This window comes from Parasteatoda tepidariorum, chromosome 7 (genome assembly GCF_982258835.1).
Source record: "Parasteatoda tepidariorum strain Cologne lab strain chromosome 7, Ptep-v5.0, whole genome shotgun sequence".
In the NCBI taxonomy this organism is placed as follows: domain Eukaryota; kingdom Metazoa; phylum Arthropoda; class Arachnida; order Araneae; family Theridiidae; genus Parasteatoda; species Parasteatoda tepidariorum.
Window position 1 is genome coordinate 57,003,443 of NC_141761.1, and position 17,002 is coordinate 57,020,444.

The 17,002-nt window shown below is 28.9% G+C and overlaps 1 protein-coding gene across 2 annotated transcripts in view; it reads left to right on the plus strand.

Annotated features, from left to right (window-relative positions):
• Positions 1–2,632: 2,632 nt before the first annotated feature.
• LOC107453792 (fasciculation and elongation protein zeta-2) overlaps positions 2,633–17,002 on the plus strand; it is a 49,153-nt gene continuing 34,783 nt past the window's right edge. The window contains exons 1-2 of one of the 2 annotated variants that reach the window (XM_043040895.3): positions 2,633–2,770; positions 12,158–12,557. In XM_043040895.3, the coding sequence (XP_042896829.1) occupies positions 12,247–12,557 (311 nt within the window). In that variant the 5' untranslated portion in view covers positions 2,633–2,770; positions 12,158–12,246. Of the gene's footprint in view, positions 2,771–9,199; positions 9,348–12,157; positions 12,558–17,002 lie in introns of those variants that run through there. The other variant, XM_043040898.3, reaches the window with a different exon arrangement.

Sequence of the window (17,002 nt, forward strand, 5' to 3'; positions counted from 1 at the left end):
AAGATGGAACCGATAATTATACCCAATAGATACCTTCAACATAATGCTAGGTATTTGTGAGGAATGATGCTGGATAATACAATGTGTCTGCAGACGTTCCTTTCTGAAAGGTCTGGCGCGTTCTCGTTCATCATTGTAATCCAGATTATGGTGAGATTCGCTGGTCGGAGAAAACAACTTGTTACCAATGGGCATGCCAAGGACTGTGTTCCTGAGCCCATTGAACAATGAGGCCGGAGGAGTTTGTGATTCAGAGACAGAGGAATCCTTGCACGCAGTTGATGCTGCAGCAGGCAGGCAGTGACTAATCATCGAGATAGAAAACAAAACCAGTGTAGCCATGCTCATACTTTGTGTTAACACACGAAAGCACGTTTTCGATCCTTCCACAGCCATGCAGGTAAGGTGCCTGACGTCCCGAATTTTTGTCCTATTGCGTGCCCCACTGCCAGGTTTTCGCCTTGTTCTTGTTTGTTTCGCCTGTGTCCATTTTTTCCAAACCCGCATCCTTGTTGCGGTATTACACAGCGTGCGGGCTGCGATTTCTCGAAAAGAAAAATGTACCCTCTCCCATACCGACATTGCGGCCTCGTACGAACTTCGTCAGCTATTGGTATGGCGCTCTCCGCTTTTGACGAGGCATATTGACAACTAATTAAACGTTTACCAGAGACAAAAGACAATAAACTGATTTCAGTTGATCTTTACAATCCTTTATATACATAGAACAAGTGGTTGATAAGGAATCTGCTCACGTTCCACGCATGCGCAATTGCTTTGTAATTCTAGTCATTCATATTTCTTACCTCACTTTATATTTACGTTAGTTTCTTGATTTATTTGTTTATGTTATTAGCTTGTGGTTACATTATGTTAGCTTTGTCCAATTTGCATAATTTCTTCTCGATGTTTCAATTTTCACAAACATGATGTACTTTACAAACAGCTAGTTAAAAATTACAATTTAAAAGCTTCATAACACTTTTATTCCCATTTATTCTCCTTTTTATTTACCACCTTTATATCAACATGCCTTCGTGTATGTCTGTTCGGGTGGAATTTTGCAATCGATTTTAAACTAACTTTCTGACTAGCTACAGACTTCAAATTTGGCACATAGTTCAGAATTGGATGACAATGCGTGAAAAGGAAGAGAAAAAAGACATACAATGTAAAATAAAATTAAAATTGAAGAAAAATTAATATTTTCGCTATTGTCTTTTGTTGTCGATTCGATTATTTCAAATTAGTGTCACATGTCAGGTGAAAAGTTTTGTGTACAGTGAGTGAAAAAATTGAGATTTTGGAAGTGAGTACAAAAAAAATCAAAATAAAAATAATATTTTTAAAAAACACGTTTTTGTAGTGGAGAATAATAATTAAAAAAAAAAAAAAATTGAAAAACGGAAAACGTGGGGCACATGAAATTCATAACAGTATATATACACACACCTACATATACACCTTTTTTAACTGATACACGTGCACAACCACATCCTCATACACAAACATATTCCACATTCACATTCAGATACAATTACAGATATACATACTCATATTATTACTACACTGTTACTGTTATGTATTTCATGCGCCCCAAGTTTTTCGTTTTTCAAATTTTTGTTTTTTAATTATTATTCTCCACTACAAAAACGTGGTTTTCAAAAATATTATTTATATTTTGATTTTTTAATTAAAAGTCTATTTAGTTAAAAAAATATTTATATTAATTATTCTTTTAAAAATAATCAAGTGATTTAAATAACACGAACCACGTTTTGTAATATTATATTCATTAATCGCTTAAACATTTTTGAATTGTTACAAACACATATTTACCCATAATTTTAAACCATGTATTTTTAATATTAAATATATTAAATGACAAAATCCATAATTTCTATGGAATCTGTAGAATAATTCTTTAGAAATGAATAATTAAAATACGACCTTTTTTAAAATGTCATTGATCAGAAACCTTTCGGCCGATTTCGCTAACATTTTATATCATAGTTATTTAAAACTTCATTGTTTAAAGAAGAAGTAAAAATTTGGATAAAAGATCTTTTAACAGTTTAAAAAATTTTTGACCACAAATAAACCATAAAATTAGTAATGAAATTATAAAAAAGCGATATTTTAAATGTAATTAATTGCCTTTGAATAAACAAGTTTCATAATTGCGTAAAATTTTTTTTGATTTGCTTAAATGGCTTCAGAAATATTGCGGAATTCTTAAGAAGTGCCACGAACCTTATGGAGTTCAATTTATCGACCAATCTCCAAAGTTAAGCATTTGATTTTAACTATTTTTATTTTAAAGTGCTTTATGAATATTTATAAAAATAGCTACATTTGTAATTTAATAAAGAAAATATAAAAATGGAGCCATTTTATTCAAAAAATTACACGAAATGAGAAATCCGCTTTGTCATAATAAAACGATTTAGAAGCAGGAACAAATATATGCTAGCTGAAACTACAGCGACAAAAAGTAGTTTCATTTTCTTTAACTGTAGCGTTAAAATAAAAAGAGTGGATCAATATTTGGGATCCGTAACTTCGAACACACCTGGTATAAAGTGGCCACACGTGCGCCAATGGGAGGTTGGAAAACGATTTCATCATGGCACCACTGAGTCTTCCCCATACCTTGTTGGCGCCACCTTGATGATCAAGGCATGAGTGTTTAATAATTGAAGATTGATGTGGAAAGGTAAGGGCAGAGCACTACAAACTTGTCATTTTCGTCCGTGAATCTGAAAGTTTGGTAAGTAGTTTCGGTTTCATTTTCCTAATCGAAAATATTGATTGCGTTCTTTTTGTTTCAAACAGGAAGGACTTAATTTTTAACAGGACTTAATTTTTTTTACACACAACAATTCCTTTGCATAATATTTGAATTGTTGTCCAATAAATATATTATAATGTAATGAAATTGCTTTGCACCTGTTTTCTTTTAATGAGGATGTTACTTTTAAATGATATTGTATAAGAATATGAACACTTTTCGATCATAGTTAAATGGTTTGATAGTAAATTTAACATCGAGGCATTTTAAAAAATAACTGAAAGTTCTAACTAAATTTTACCTTTTGTTTTGATTTATTATTTTTGGATATGAAAAGTAGTTTCCATATGACGAGTAATAACTGAAACGTTATAAATAAAATAATTTAATTTTTTTGATAATAAACAACGCCTTATTTGTGGGTTTGCACAAAAAAGTAATGAATAATATATTGTGTGTAGCGTATGAAAGTTGAGTTTATATAGTATCGGCTAATTTTCTAAAAATTATGTTCATTTTGTTAAAAATTATATAAAAATATGTTGCCAGGATTTCTAATAAAATTTTTTCAAAAAAAGCAGATGAAAAATCGATGGCTTATTTGGATTTATTATTGTTATTCGATAATCACCGATTTTTTTAATCTGATTTCTTTAAAATTTTTATAAGAAATTCATGCAAAGCATTTTAAGATATTTGAATTTATTATTGCGATTCGGAAACCACCGACTTATCATCTGTTTTCTTAAAAGAATTCATAAGAATTTCTTGAAACACTAAGCTAATATAAACTGAATATAATCCCTGGAAAATTGGCACAGTTTATACTGACTCGGCTCAATTTTTATAAGTTTCATGCCATACTTTATTTTTTACTTTTTCGTGCGATCCTAAAAAAAGTTGCTAAAATTTTGTTTTCAAAATTTTTTAAAATTATCTTATTCTATACTTTTCTATCTCAGGAGCCATCAAGTCTCAGGAAGAAAAAAATGTCACTTTATTTTTTCTCCAGCAAAATGTTGTAATAGCACACATATAAACAAAATAAACACGTAGTATCAGATAACTTCAGAAATGCTACTTCGGTGACGTAGCACCGATCCGTATGTAATTTACGCAGATGACTAGATTTGTGAGAAATAATTAAAAATTAAAGAACGTTCCATTAAATCTCAAACAGAATCGTTAATTATTTATTTATAAATTATTAATTAATAATTATTTATTATTATTAATTAATTATTTATTTAAAAATTTTATTTATAGCAAAGGCTAATGTTGAGTTAATGCGAAAAAATAATTTTCAAGCATTTTTCCTGAATGAGCTAATTGAAATTTAATCGAAAATAAATAAATTAATTAATTAATGCAAACTACATCGTGAAGGCAACATTACTTTAACCTGATTTTTTTGCAGCAAAAAACTTGTTAAACAATTAAAATCCATAAATTTTTTTTCCAAATTAGCATGTTGATGTCATAACGTACTACATCAAGTGTAAAAAAGGCAATTTTTAATTTATGTTTTTTAAATTTTTGAAAATAAAGAAGTAAATATAATAATACGCTAAAAATTACGCTAAAAATAATTCAAAAATCTAAAATAAATGTCTAAGAACAGAAGGTTTTCTTTCTACACTTCATGCTTGTTATTATTATTTAACGAAACTCATTTTAAATACCAATAGATTCAAAAGGTTTTTGGGTAAATCGCCTTGTTTGCCTCGATTCTCTAAAAAATTTATCGAACTCTAACCCGGTAGTTTCAATTTCCGCCCATAAAATCGTTTCAAATGTCTTCCGTTATCATACCGATCCTCAATTCTCTATACTAAATCAAAATCAGTAGCTGTATTGAAAATGTTGATATTGTTCGGGACAAAGGGTGGATAAACTACTTAGTTTAGATTTCAGCTAGATACCAACCCCTATCTCAATAAGTTTGTTCTTTAATTTTATGATGACGAATTAAATGTTAACTTACGTCTATTTTCTTGTCAATAATCTTTACCAGTATCAATTTCATGATCTTAATTTGATAATTTTAAGACTATTTTCAATTTTATGATGATGACAGCTGAAGGTATCTGGATTAGTGAAAATCGTGTACTTTGCTTGTCTAATAAAAATTGTGATCCGAATTTTTTCTCCATATTTTTCAAAAATTGCGTAACCATAGAAACTTTTGGATTAAAATACTTAAGATAAAGGTTTAACATATCTTGCAACTGCAAAAGCTAATAGCATGGTAATAGCTAATCTTTATGTATAAATGCATGAAATCCGCAAATGGTGAAGTACATTTCGCCTTGGAAAATTCGCTGTATTAGTGGAGTTTTAAGAAATAATTAATACAGATAAACCAATAGTCACGCGTGAGATCACAGTTCAAGTTCATGATAAAATTGAATTTCTAATGAAAAATACAGGGTTATTCATAATTCCCTCTACCTGTAAACGCCATTTTTCTTGACTACAACTGGCTTCAGTGGTACATGTTACTGCCATCTACCGACAACTGCTTAAATTAAAACTTAAATACTTTCGGAATGATTTCATATGTTCTTTTTTGCCATATTCGTCTTCGTTTTATTTTTACTATAACGCTTCGAAACCCCGGAGGGAAATATGAATAACCCTGTAGGCATAAGGTAGAGATGATAATCGAATTCTAACCAATTATCAGCAGTGGTTGATTTGACTGGACATGAGCATTGTTAATAATACGTCTAACAGATGGCGATTTGAGCAGTGATGTTAAAGATAATTAATATTCAGACACTGTAACGTCAACATTAACTTTTTTACTGTTATTAAATATATTCTGTTATAAAGCGTTTTGTTATAACTTATGCAACTCACTCATCTTATATGGATTAAGAATTACAAATTCCCGAATAAATGAATGAATGAATAACCATTGACCCGATATTTCACAAGTATGAGTTCTCAACTAAGAACAAGCCCTCAATATTAAAACACGAATTAAACATTAAGTTTTAAATAGAAAACAATAATAATTAATACGCATGTTAATAAAATATATCGGTGTCTGACTATGCATATTGAAGTAATTGTCCAATTGACCACAAGAATTAGCTAGGACGGCTGACATCATTAACAAACTACTAATGTCCATAATAATCTGTGGTAACATGTTGTGATATAATCTTAGATAACAATAGAAGATTACTCAGAAGCGTGTAAATATATTTTTTTCTTATGGTTTTGAAATCGTAGGAGGAGGAAAGTTTCCAAAACTACATTCCTAATTAGCTACATTATTTATCATGTAGCAATCTTAAATGTGGAATATATGAAGGTGCATATTCAGTACACGGAGAATCTCACTTTCTGAAATCAATTTTATAAGCTACAGAAAACGACTTTTTCATTTCGAAGAAAAACAATTTTTACCAAAATGCCTATAGACTGTGTAATTTTAGATAACAACTCCTCATTTTACAAGTGAAAGCCATCTCATTTCCTCTTTTTGCTTATCTCCAAACTGCGTCAACACTCGTCAAAAAAAATAATGAAAATAAAAAAAAAATCGCGAAGATCTCATTCATCATCACCATAGCAACTACAATAAAAATGGTGCGGAATCCTTCTCCATTTAAATAAGAACCCACTCTGAATATAAGAATGCGATGCAGAGAAACGCATTTACACGTATCTTTTGTGTTATACACAAAGGTTAACGAGTGGGAGGGAAAGGGTGTTAAAAGTAGGAATGAAACAGAGGCTCCGCAATGTCTGAATGAATCGCATCCGCTGTATGTATTCTCTCATGAGACGTAGATGACGGAGCATGAAGAGCAATGCAAAGTGACACTTTTTTGTGCGTACCGCTACTGTGTTTATTAGTCATCGTGGGCGAGGGAGTATTTGTGGAGCTTCTGTCTCGGATTTTATTTATTCATTAGGTAATCTAAAACATCTGTGTGGATGATTAAGCATAAGTTTTATTCCGTGTTGTAATTGAAGTTCACAGGAAAAAAAAAGAAAGTCTTTCCGTTTAAATCCATGAGGCTTATAACAATCTCGCAGAGGAATCAAGCAACATGGATTTAAGAAGAAACTTTCAAAAAAATAACAGAATTAATTATTTATATATTTAAAGAAAATTAAATTTCAACATTTTTTGAGAAATGATTGTAATATTTTATCAACATGCCTAAACGGGAAAATTTTTCATATACGATGCCAAAAAAAAAAAAAAAAAAATAGTTTAAGGTATTATTTTATCTTTTAAAGTGAATACAGAAGAATATAGAAGAAGATACTAAAGAAAATGTTTGCAAACATTTGGGTGCGTGCTTGTTCCGAGAGAGCTTGGGAGTTTGCATTGGTAAAGCCTGTGTCACGTTCAGAGGCGTGCTTAGGGCTTTAGCTGCCCTAGGCCATATTTAATAAAAATCATGTTTTGCTTCACAAAGTATATTTTAAACATTGGGGGTCGGGATAGCCTGGTTGGTAAGGAGTTGGACTCGTGTTCGTGAGAACGGGAGTTCGAACCCAGAAAGCCGAAGAATGCTCGTGTAAACTGGTGCACCGTGCACCGTGTGATTGGTACACGTTAATTCTGGCGGTGTCACAAAGTCCTTTAAGTTCCCACAATGAGTCAATACCACCTGGGGCACTGATCCAGGAGTTCCCTTGTCTTCTAGATTGGGTTCAGAATTACAGGGCTACGGAGTTGAACATCGGTAGTCGTAAACTCAAATTTGGGTCGACTGTTCAATGACGGTTATAAAATTATAAAACAAAATAAAATATTAAACATTGGATTTTTTTATTTTATTTCAATCAAATTTTTAAATTTTTTTTTGTTGCATTTAGCGTACAAAACTCTGACAAAATGTATAAATAATACTTAAATTAATTTAACAATATTATTGCAGCTAAAATCACTAATAATGGAAAGGTTAATATTGTTAATTAATTATTTCAAGCTAATTACTGAATAAACGAAGTCATCAATTATTATTTTTTTCCAGCTAAAAATATTAAAGAACTGCAAAGACAGAGAAAAACTGACTTGTCGAATGAAAGGATCTTGTCGGTTAATTTAAATCAGAATAAAAAAATAAAAAAAACATTTTTAAAAAATAAATAATTCTTGGCAGAATAAGTCTTTATTCTTTATTTACAAGTAGATTTCTTAATTTTATATTTAATAAGTTTTAAAATTAGTTGTGTTGAAATAAATGCGTAGAAATAATGTAAAATTAACGGGGTATAAGTGAAATATATTTATTGGTAATAAGACAGCAAATTATTTTACATTCTACAAAGAGCACATTAAAACATGAAAATGATAGGAAATGAAAAATTATAATTTAAAAGTTATATTCTTATCTACTTTTAAACTTTTGAAATAATAATAGCAAAATATCCATTCATAATTTATTAACTTATTCCTTGATTCTATGAATTAAACATTTTTATCAGTGAGATTTGATATCAATGGTTTATTATCGCAGCTTTATATATAAGTATAATGTATTAGATAACTGAGTACTGCATAAATAATATTTTTTTTTGGATAAATCTATGATTTAAAAAAAAAATCATGGTGATTCGACTCAACGATTTCGTTCAATTAAATATTTTTAAATCATGTCAACCATGCTTTTTATTTTTCTTGACGATTTCTGCAGCAGTTCTTTGGGATTGCTTTTTACATACTCTCTACCAAATCGGCAATAGTTGAAACTTTTTATTACATTTAATTTCTTTGGCACAAAAGTTGTAAGTAAGAAATAGAATTAATGGTGCTTGTCATCGATGTTAACACGCTTTTCAACGTTTGAAAAATGTAAGAACAATAAAAATGATGAGATATTAAAATATTTAAAATAAATCTTAATTTACTCAATAAAATGTACTTTTCTCTTTATTAACTCATGATATTAGAGGTTTAATATCTAAGCAATTCCTAAAATTAAAATAATACAAATAACCAAACGATTACCAAGAACTTCATAAAATCAATTAAAAAGAAAACGATAACTCCTCCATTTAACTACGCTTTTTGTCGTAGCGTGGCGCTAAAAGCGATATGTCTAGGTGTTGCTGTTTTAACGCTCATTAATAAAAAAACGTGTCACCTTTTTATATGCTCTAGCATTTGAGGGAAAACTCTTTATATATTTCTCTGTGGTTCAAAACCATTAATGAAAATAACAAACAGGTATAGTTTATTTATTTTCGAAAACTTTTGGTAAACAAACAAATTTAATTAATTTAAAACGTGTTTTGAATTTAAAGATAAATACTATTTAAGGCAATAAATATTTTAATCAATGATTTCTAGTTTTGGTGGATTTGACATCGGAACGGAAATTGTGTTTAGATCTCGAGCTCAGTAACCATGGAAACAACTGCAGATAGGTCGTTGTCTTGCTGAGAAACAAACATGTTTGAAGCTATTTCTCATTACTGTTTCTAAATTCATTCAATGTGAAAAAAAGTATGAGTTTAAAATTCTAATCTCAAACAATTGAACTACTTAGTGATAGTTAAGCATTATTCGCCTTTAGGAATTCATGTAAGTAATTTTTTTTTTATTTCTTTTTGCACAGAAACATTTTTGTTATCATGTACAAGAATGACTTTGTTTATTATGTACAAGCTAATAGAAGGAGAGTATTTCTTTATTTGATTTTTTTATTAAGGTATTTATTTAATCTACAACATACCTGTGTTTTGAAAAATTTTTGCCTGAAAAAAGTGTTAATAATTCCGATTGATTTTAGTGCGTCTTCATTGTCTTAAAATTTAATATTCAAAGAAATCAATCCATTAGCTTTAACTACTTGGTTTTCTGTATATATTGGTAACTTTTCAAAATTTGTGGAAATACATTTTGTGGGAATACATTTTGTGGAAATACATACATTCAAATTTCAGAATTTGAATAAAATCTCTGAATCTACTACCAAATAGCACTATTTAATAAGAATATGGTAAAATATGTAATGCTATTGAAACAAAGAAATTCCAAAGTAATATATTTCTTTTTTATTTTACTTATTTTAAGAGTTAAAATGTGTTATTTTCCACCTACATTGGATAAAATATTATTAATTAAGAGGAACTTATAATTGTCATTAAAATATTATGATTGTCTTCTTGATACTCGTTTTCACTATTTTATGTTTACTTCAATAAATTTATATTTTATTGAAGTAAACATAAAATTAATTACATAAATAAATATGAATACAAATATGAATATTAATTACACAAATAAATATAAATTTATTGTCAATATAAATTCTGTATGTCAGTAATTAATATCTATCAAACTTTCCTCTTTTTTACAGCAAATTTACGTGATTATTAGGTATTTATCCGTTAACCGGGTGCATATGAATTCAACAATTTTTTTTAAAAAACTTTTTTATTTAATTTAATTTTTATACATTTAAAAAATAAATAAAATTGAAAAAATTAAAAAAAAAAAAAAGTTGGTGGAGGTCTACATTTTTCGGCGACTGATCTTTTGAGTCCAACTAAACGAAAAGAGCCAATTAACTATTATCAAGTATTTTTTTCAAATATTTATTAACACCTTGTATATTTTTTAATTGTAAATTTTTTGTGTGTATAATATCTAGAAAATTCTAGTTAACGAGGTTATAAATATGCACTTAACTTTATGCATATATTTTTCAAAAAAAAGTTTAATAGTGCATGTTTTAAAAAATTGAAGCAAGAAAATCTTGAATAAAATATTTTCAATTAATTCCTAAACACCATTTCAAAGAGCGTATAAATCATGAAATAAATACAAAAAATTTTATTTTCAAAATTTTTTGATTTTTTTTTCATTTATAAAAACTTTATATTAATTCTTTATTTTTCATTAACCAAATTTCTTAGAGTATGTCTGTTTTAACCTAAAGAATATTTTTGAATTAAAACTTTTAATATTCTGATGCAATTTTTTTCTACAATATTTAGAGACATTAAGGAAATTTTCAAAAAATTTAGTCCTTATATTTATTTAATTCAATGGCAATCACATGTGCAAAAATTATTCTAAAACTTTAAGTCGTAAGTTGAATTTAAAAATACAGCACTTATTCTTCATATTATGATATACTACTTTATTAGTTTTTTACAATGTGTTAAAATTTTTTTAACACATCGTATTAAGAGCAGTTTATAGGGTAATTACTGTAACAATTTCAAATTATATTTTTTTATTCTTTCTCATTATATTTTTTTATTCTTTTTTATTCTTTCTGACGCAGTCAGAAGTGAAAACATTTTCAGCAACATTTAAGTCGAAACTTAAATAAGAAAATACAGCGCTTGCGCTTTTTGTATTTATACGCGTATGCATAGCATTATATTTTGCAAACTTTAAAATGCGAACTAAAAACAGTGGTTTTTATGCTGATTAGCAACATTCACAAAGTGTTTACAATTAACTTAGTGAAAGTTAAATTTTTTATTTTTTATTTCATGCTTAATTTTTATTAATTAATTGAATGTTGAGGTGTAAACTATCAGGGCATTTTTTATTTAATATGACGTCATTTTGTTATATAAATAATAAATGCAACGTGCAACGGTAATTACAGTTACGTCTTTTGAAACCGTTATATATGGCAGCAAATTTTTTTTTCAAAAGAAAAAAAAGAAGAAAAACGGAGAATGGATTTCTGTTGCTGTTTTCAAAAATCTCAAATAGGAAGTTGAGCTTTATCGTCAATTTTGTTTCGCGTAATTGAATTGTAAATTAATTGCAATTCAATTCGCGCATTTTCGCGTATTTTAAGCTGAATTCAAAGCATGCAAGATAATATAAAGGTTTATGTTTTTTCTGCATAATATATTATTGCAAGGAACTTACAAATTCCCTTATTTACGATAGTTTACTGATTTGAGAGGAAAAAATGCTTTGAACTGTTGGTAGGGCTCTTATGCATTAATTCTTTCCTCTCTCATTGATATTCATAATTGTGAATCCATTGTTTCTCTCTTGTACTTAATAATCATTGCATTTACTGTCATGCGAAACGTTTAAAATTGAAACAATGAAATAATTTTTCGGTGTATTTGTAATGTACCTATTCCTTATCCATTTTTAATTAGTTTAATTGTTCTAACTCAAGCTATATTTTCATGTATGGTGAAGCTCTTTTTTATTCGTTAATCGTTAGCCTTCCATAAAAGAATAAAATTAAATTCATCGATTCTAAAAAAAGTGCTCCATTAACCTGGTATAGATTTCTGGATGTTTACTTATTGTTCCATTGTTAGAATATTGCTTATCTTTATCTTAAAATTTTGCTGATAGATAAAAATAGTGAGCTAAGCGAAAAATGACTCTACTTCCTGTTTCAGAATAATCCGCAGGAAACTACGTCACAGCGGCTGAAGTATCGTGATATCTCGTCTATAAACGGGAAAAAGCGAAGTGAGAAAACGAGAAGATGAGAGATTGGAAGATGGCGGAGTTGTCCGTCGAGGCTCCGTTAGCAATGACAGAAGATTGGTCAGATTTCAGCGATTTTCAGAGTTCTGATGACATCGAGAACTCAAATAAAAAAGGGAGTTTAAAAAAGGAAACTAAGGAAAATGGATTATCGAACAATTTCAACGAAACATTCTCAGCCTCTTTGGAGGATCTAGTCAACACCTTCGATGATAAAATTACACAATGTTTCTGTAATTATGAAGAAAAAGTGGAAAAATTCGCTCCTGTACAAATAAGAACTCAGGAAGAAATAATGAACGAGTGCCAGTAAGTGTAATCTTGTTAATTATTTATTATCGTTTATTTTTGCTTGCACATTAACCATCATGTCCTATTTTCAAAACATTGATTTTTTTGACGTAAACATGTGTTTATATTTTTTATGATCGATTAAGCAATAGGTATCTTTCTTAAAACAGAGTAAACTACTACTATTCCTGCAAATTATCTTATTTTATTTTTAAATATAGAATATTAGTTCAATGCGTATATGTTGTGTTACTTGAAACACAATGTTTACATTTTAAAAGAATGTTTTAATTTTAAGTGTTAAACATAATTACTATTTGTAAATTTTATTTGATGCTATATTCCAAAAAAACGTTACTCTTTGAAGCTCGCATTTTTTCCTAATTATATTTATAAATTCAATCTTGCTTTTTCCACGTCAAGCCATAAGTGTGGGTGTGTGTTCTTTATATGTATCGATACACTCTGTTTTAATATTTTAAATTATTAGAATCTGATCTTATTAGAAATACTATAGAATATTTTTTTGAAGTGTTATTATATTATAATTCAGAAGGATGAGGCATTAAAATTGCTGAGAAACTTTTTTAATAGTGTATTCCAGTAAAATACTGTGTAATTAATGCTTGTAATTTTAAGTGATCAGTTAGCTAATAGTACAGATAAGTCTGGTTAATAAACATTTTAAGAAAATAATTTTTTTTGCGTGCAGAAATTTCTTTATTATTTCACTTTTTCTTCATTGTTTTTGCATAATAACATAGTATTTAGCAGGCATAATTTACTTTTTATTTAAAATATATTAATATGTTGTGTTAAATGTTTATTTTTTTACCAAGTATTATATGTGTTTAATTCTAAATTGCTTAGATTTAGCTATTAAACTCTAGTTGAAACAGCAAGAGTTGTTAATTTTCTTTGAGAGTATATTTTTAAAAATTAGTCGCTATCTGTGTTGACATTATACCTATGCAATTTTTTTTCAAGCTACCATCAGTTTTTGTTGTTGATTATTTGATATCTATATGCTGCAGACTTACCAGGCAAAATTGAATCTTTTACCTGGCTAAATCTGGGTACTCGACAAAAATTTTATTTGTTACCTGACCAATTTCAGGGTACCCATTAAGATATCATGGATCTATATGGATGTATTATCTGGCCGGGTATTATTCTTTTAAAACCTGAATTTTCTTACCAAAATTAAAAATTGGAGTTGTTTGATTTTTTTTTATAATTACTGCAGTTTGTAGACTACTTCGAAATTTTAGTAGAATCGTAGATTTTATTGCCTAAAATGATTTTTAAGTTAAAAAGTAGTCAAGCAACATGAGAGTTTCTTTTTAAATTAATAATTCTCTAATTTTTACTGCTGTTAATGTTGAATATTTTTAACATTTAATAATTTTAGTTAAGTATACTGGTAAATATTTAGTTCGATAGATGATAAATAATTTTTACTAGTTTTTCACACATGGGTGACATTGATTGACGACTGAAACCACCTTACTCCATGTACAGCGCAGAATAGGGTACAATTGTAGAGTACAAACACAGTATTTTAGTGGCACTGGGCTAGGATAAAAATTAGGGCCTCTTTGTTAGTTGCCAGATATTATGGTCTAATCACCATGAAAAATTATGCCTGTAAACCCTGTTTTAAGGTTGTTCAAAGCTTTACATGTTGCATTACATACTCTCTCTTCTCTTCAGCAAACAAGAATTGCCTTGTCTGGCTTGCCTTTTCCTCGCTGGTCAAGGCAACATGGCAAATGTATTGTAAATAATAAGTTGTGTATGGTGCAGCTATTTGGTGATTTTTTTGAGCTATTTGAGAGTGACGAGTGTGTTTATTTGTCATTCAACAACGACGAGGAGTGTAAGAGAGATGTGTGTAACGATGACTATATAGAATTGAAATAAAGACAATTGTAGAATGCTCTAACATCATGATGAAAGTTTGTGCACTTTATTCCAGACTGTGTTGGGAAGTGTTAGTACTATTCAAAGTTCTTACGTATATTTGCATAATTGTCTTTGTTTTATTTTCTTGTGTTTTAAAATTATCATAATTAGGAAATAAAAAGTTTTTTTGCTTGATTTTGTTTCTTTATAATAAAGCATTTTAACTTTTTTTTAAAAATTAATAATGTAAAATGTTACTTTTAAGGTTTCTTTTTTTTTTCTGAAAAATTAGAGGTGATTTTTGAAGTGAGAGACTGAATTTTGAAAGAGAATTGTTTTTAAGTACAATTTTTTTTAATTACATTATTATTATTTAAAATATTTTTTCTTCAATATATTTTTTACTTTTCTATGTTTTTTTAAAAAAAATATCTTTTAAATTCTCTGTTTTTTTTACTTGAAATGGGTTTGTATTTGCAGTGTTAACCAGATGATTAAAATATATGAATTTGAATGTTGTGTTTCATGTAAAATTTAATTATAATTTATATCGCTTTGTTTAAGATCTTAATGTTTTAGTTACTTTAATTTGATTTTTAATTAAATACTAATTTTATTTATTTCGATGATTGCAATATGATGGTGCTATAAACTTAATTACAACCATGTTAATGTAGATTTTGATTCATCTACAAAAAATAGGTATCTAAATTATGTATTGTAAATAATTTGAATTAAATGCTAAATGTTTAACAAAACATTGGTTTGTTATGATACATTTACAGACTTAGGGGTCCAAATTTGGATGGTCTAATCACCATTGAATCAGTGGCGTAGCGAGGGGGGAGCAAGGGGGGGCATCATGCCCCGGGCGCTACTCACAAAGGGGCGCCAAATGGTCAGCAAAACAAAAAAAATTGTTGGATAATTTTTATTTTTATTATAATTTATTTCTACAAAATATATTTTAAATTTAGTGCCAGTGAAATATAATAAATGTTAATTCGTAAATAAAAAGGAACACTAATCAAACTGTAATACTATATTCATAATAGAAATGACACGTCTTTTTTAATGGCTAGGCTGACTCGACCTGTGTCTGTCAGCACTTCCTTATGGCATCTACGCTGTGTGGTTACGTATATTATCTCCAAATATTTGCAGTGTACAAAGTGTTTGTATGTTTGTGCAGTGTATAATACAGCTTTCAATGGAATATAACTCTTTATCGAAGAATGTGACTGCAAAATGTTACTCCGTAGTAGAAAAGAAATTGAACTTAAAACTCCATTAGAATCTCTTACTTTTATAATCTTGTATGGAGAAGATGTTTTTCCAAACCTGAGAGTGGCACTTCAAATACTCTTGACTATCTCAGTATCAATTGCTAGATGCGAATGGTCATTCAGCAAATTAAAATTAATTTTGACATCTCTACGATCAACGATGGGACAAGATCGCCTAAGTGACGTAGCATTTTTAAGTGTGGAAAGAGAAAAATTTGAAATGATCAACTTTGATGATATTACTGATAAATTTGCTTCATCAAAAGCGGAAAATTTATACATAGTAATTAGTTTTATAATTGTATTATAATCATATTTTTAAATATATATATCTCCTTAGAGATAATAAATATTTACTTTTTTATTGTTTTAAAACTGCGTGTTTTTAAAATATTTCTCTATAAATATGTGAAATAAATAATAGGTATCTTATGAACTAATTCTAGATGATCATATACATTTCAAAATCTAGTCTTGTTTTCTTAACTACATTTTTTGTCTCAAATTTAATGCCTAACTTGAGTCTATGACTTTATTTATTTAACTTTATTTATTTATTACTTTGCAAGTATATTTTACTTATAATATTAGATGATTTTCGAATGTGGGGGGGGGGGCGCTAAAAGGATATTGTGCCCCGGGCGCGAGTTAAGCTCGCTACGGCACTGCATTGAATTGCATATAAACTAAAGATTTAAAAATTTTTTTTTGAATAGTACTAGTGTTAAAAAGTTTTAAAGTCAGTATAAAAAGTATAGAATTATACCTTCCAGTGTCCCACCACCCTCAAAACCATAAATTGTCCATCTTTTAATTTTATTTTTTGCTTTATTGAAATCTGATTCAAAATTTATGTCATAGTTTATTTTAAATAGTAAATAATTGGTACCAAACCCCTTTGTGGACTAGGGGGGTAATGAGGTTAAGATTCCACAATTTCATAACCATAAAACAACATGTTAGCAATGTAAGCAACATTGTGCTTTGACTGACCCTCTTTACTTCCAAAACAGGCTGCAACCCATCATTATATAATTTGTCTATGGTAAGAACTCCCCCCACCACAAAGTCTAAGGCGGTCTACTGCTGTGGAAACAAGAATAGCGCATTTCAGGGAGGTTGGCTTCTCTTTACTCTAGGGCTAACACAATGTACCGAAGAAAAAGATTCCTTTTCTCTCGCCGAACCGAGCCGAAAACCTCTCCTAAACAGCGACCCCACACCCCTACTTGAAATAGTTGTACCTTTTTACCATAGTCACCGCCACGGGTC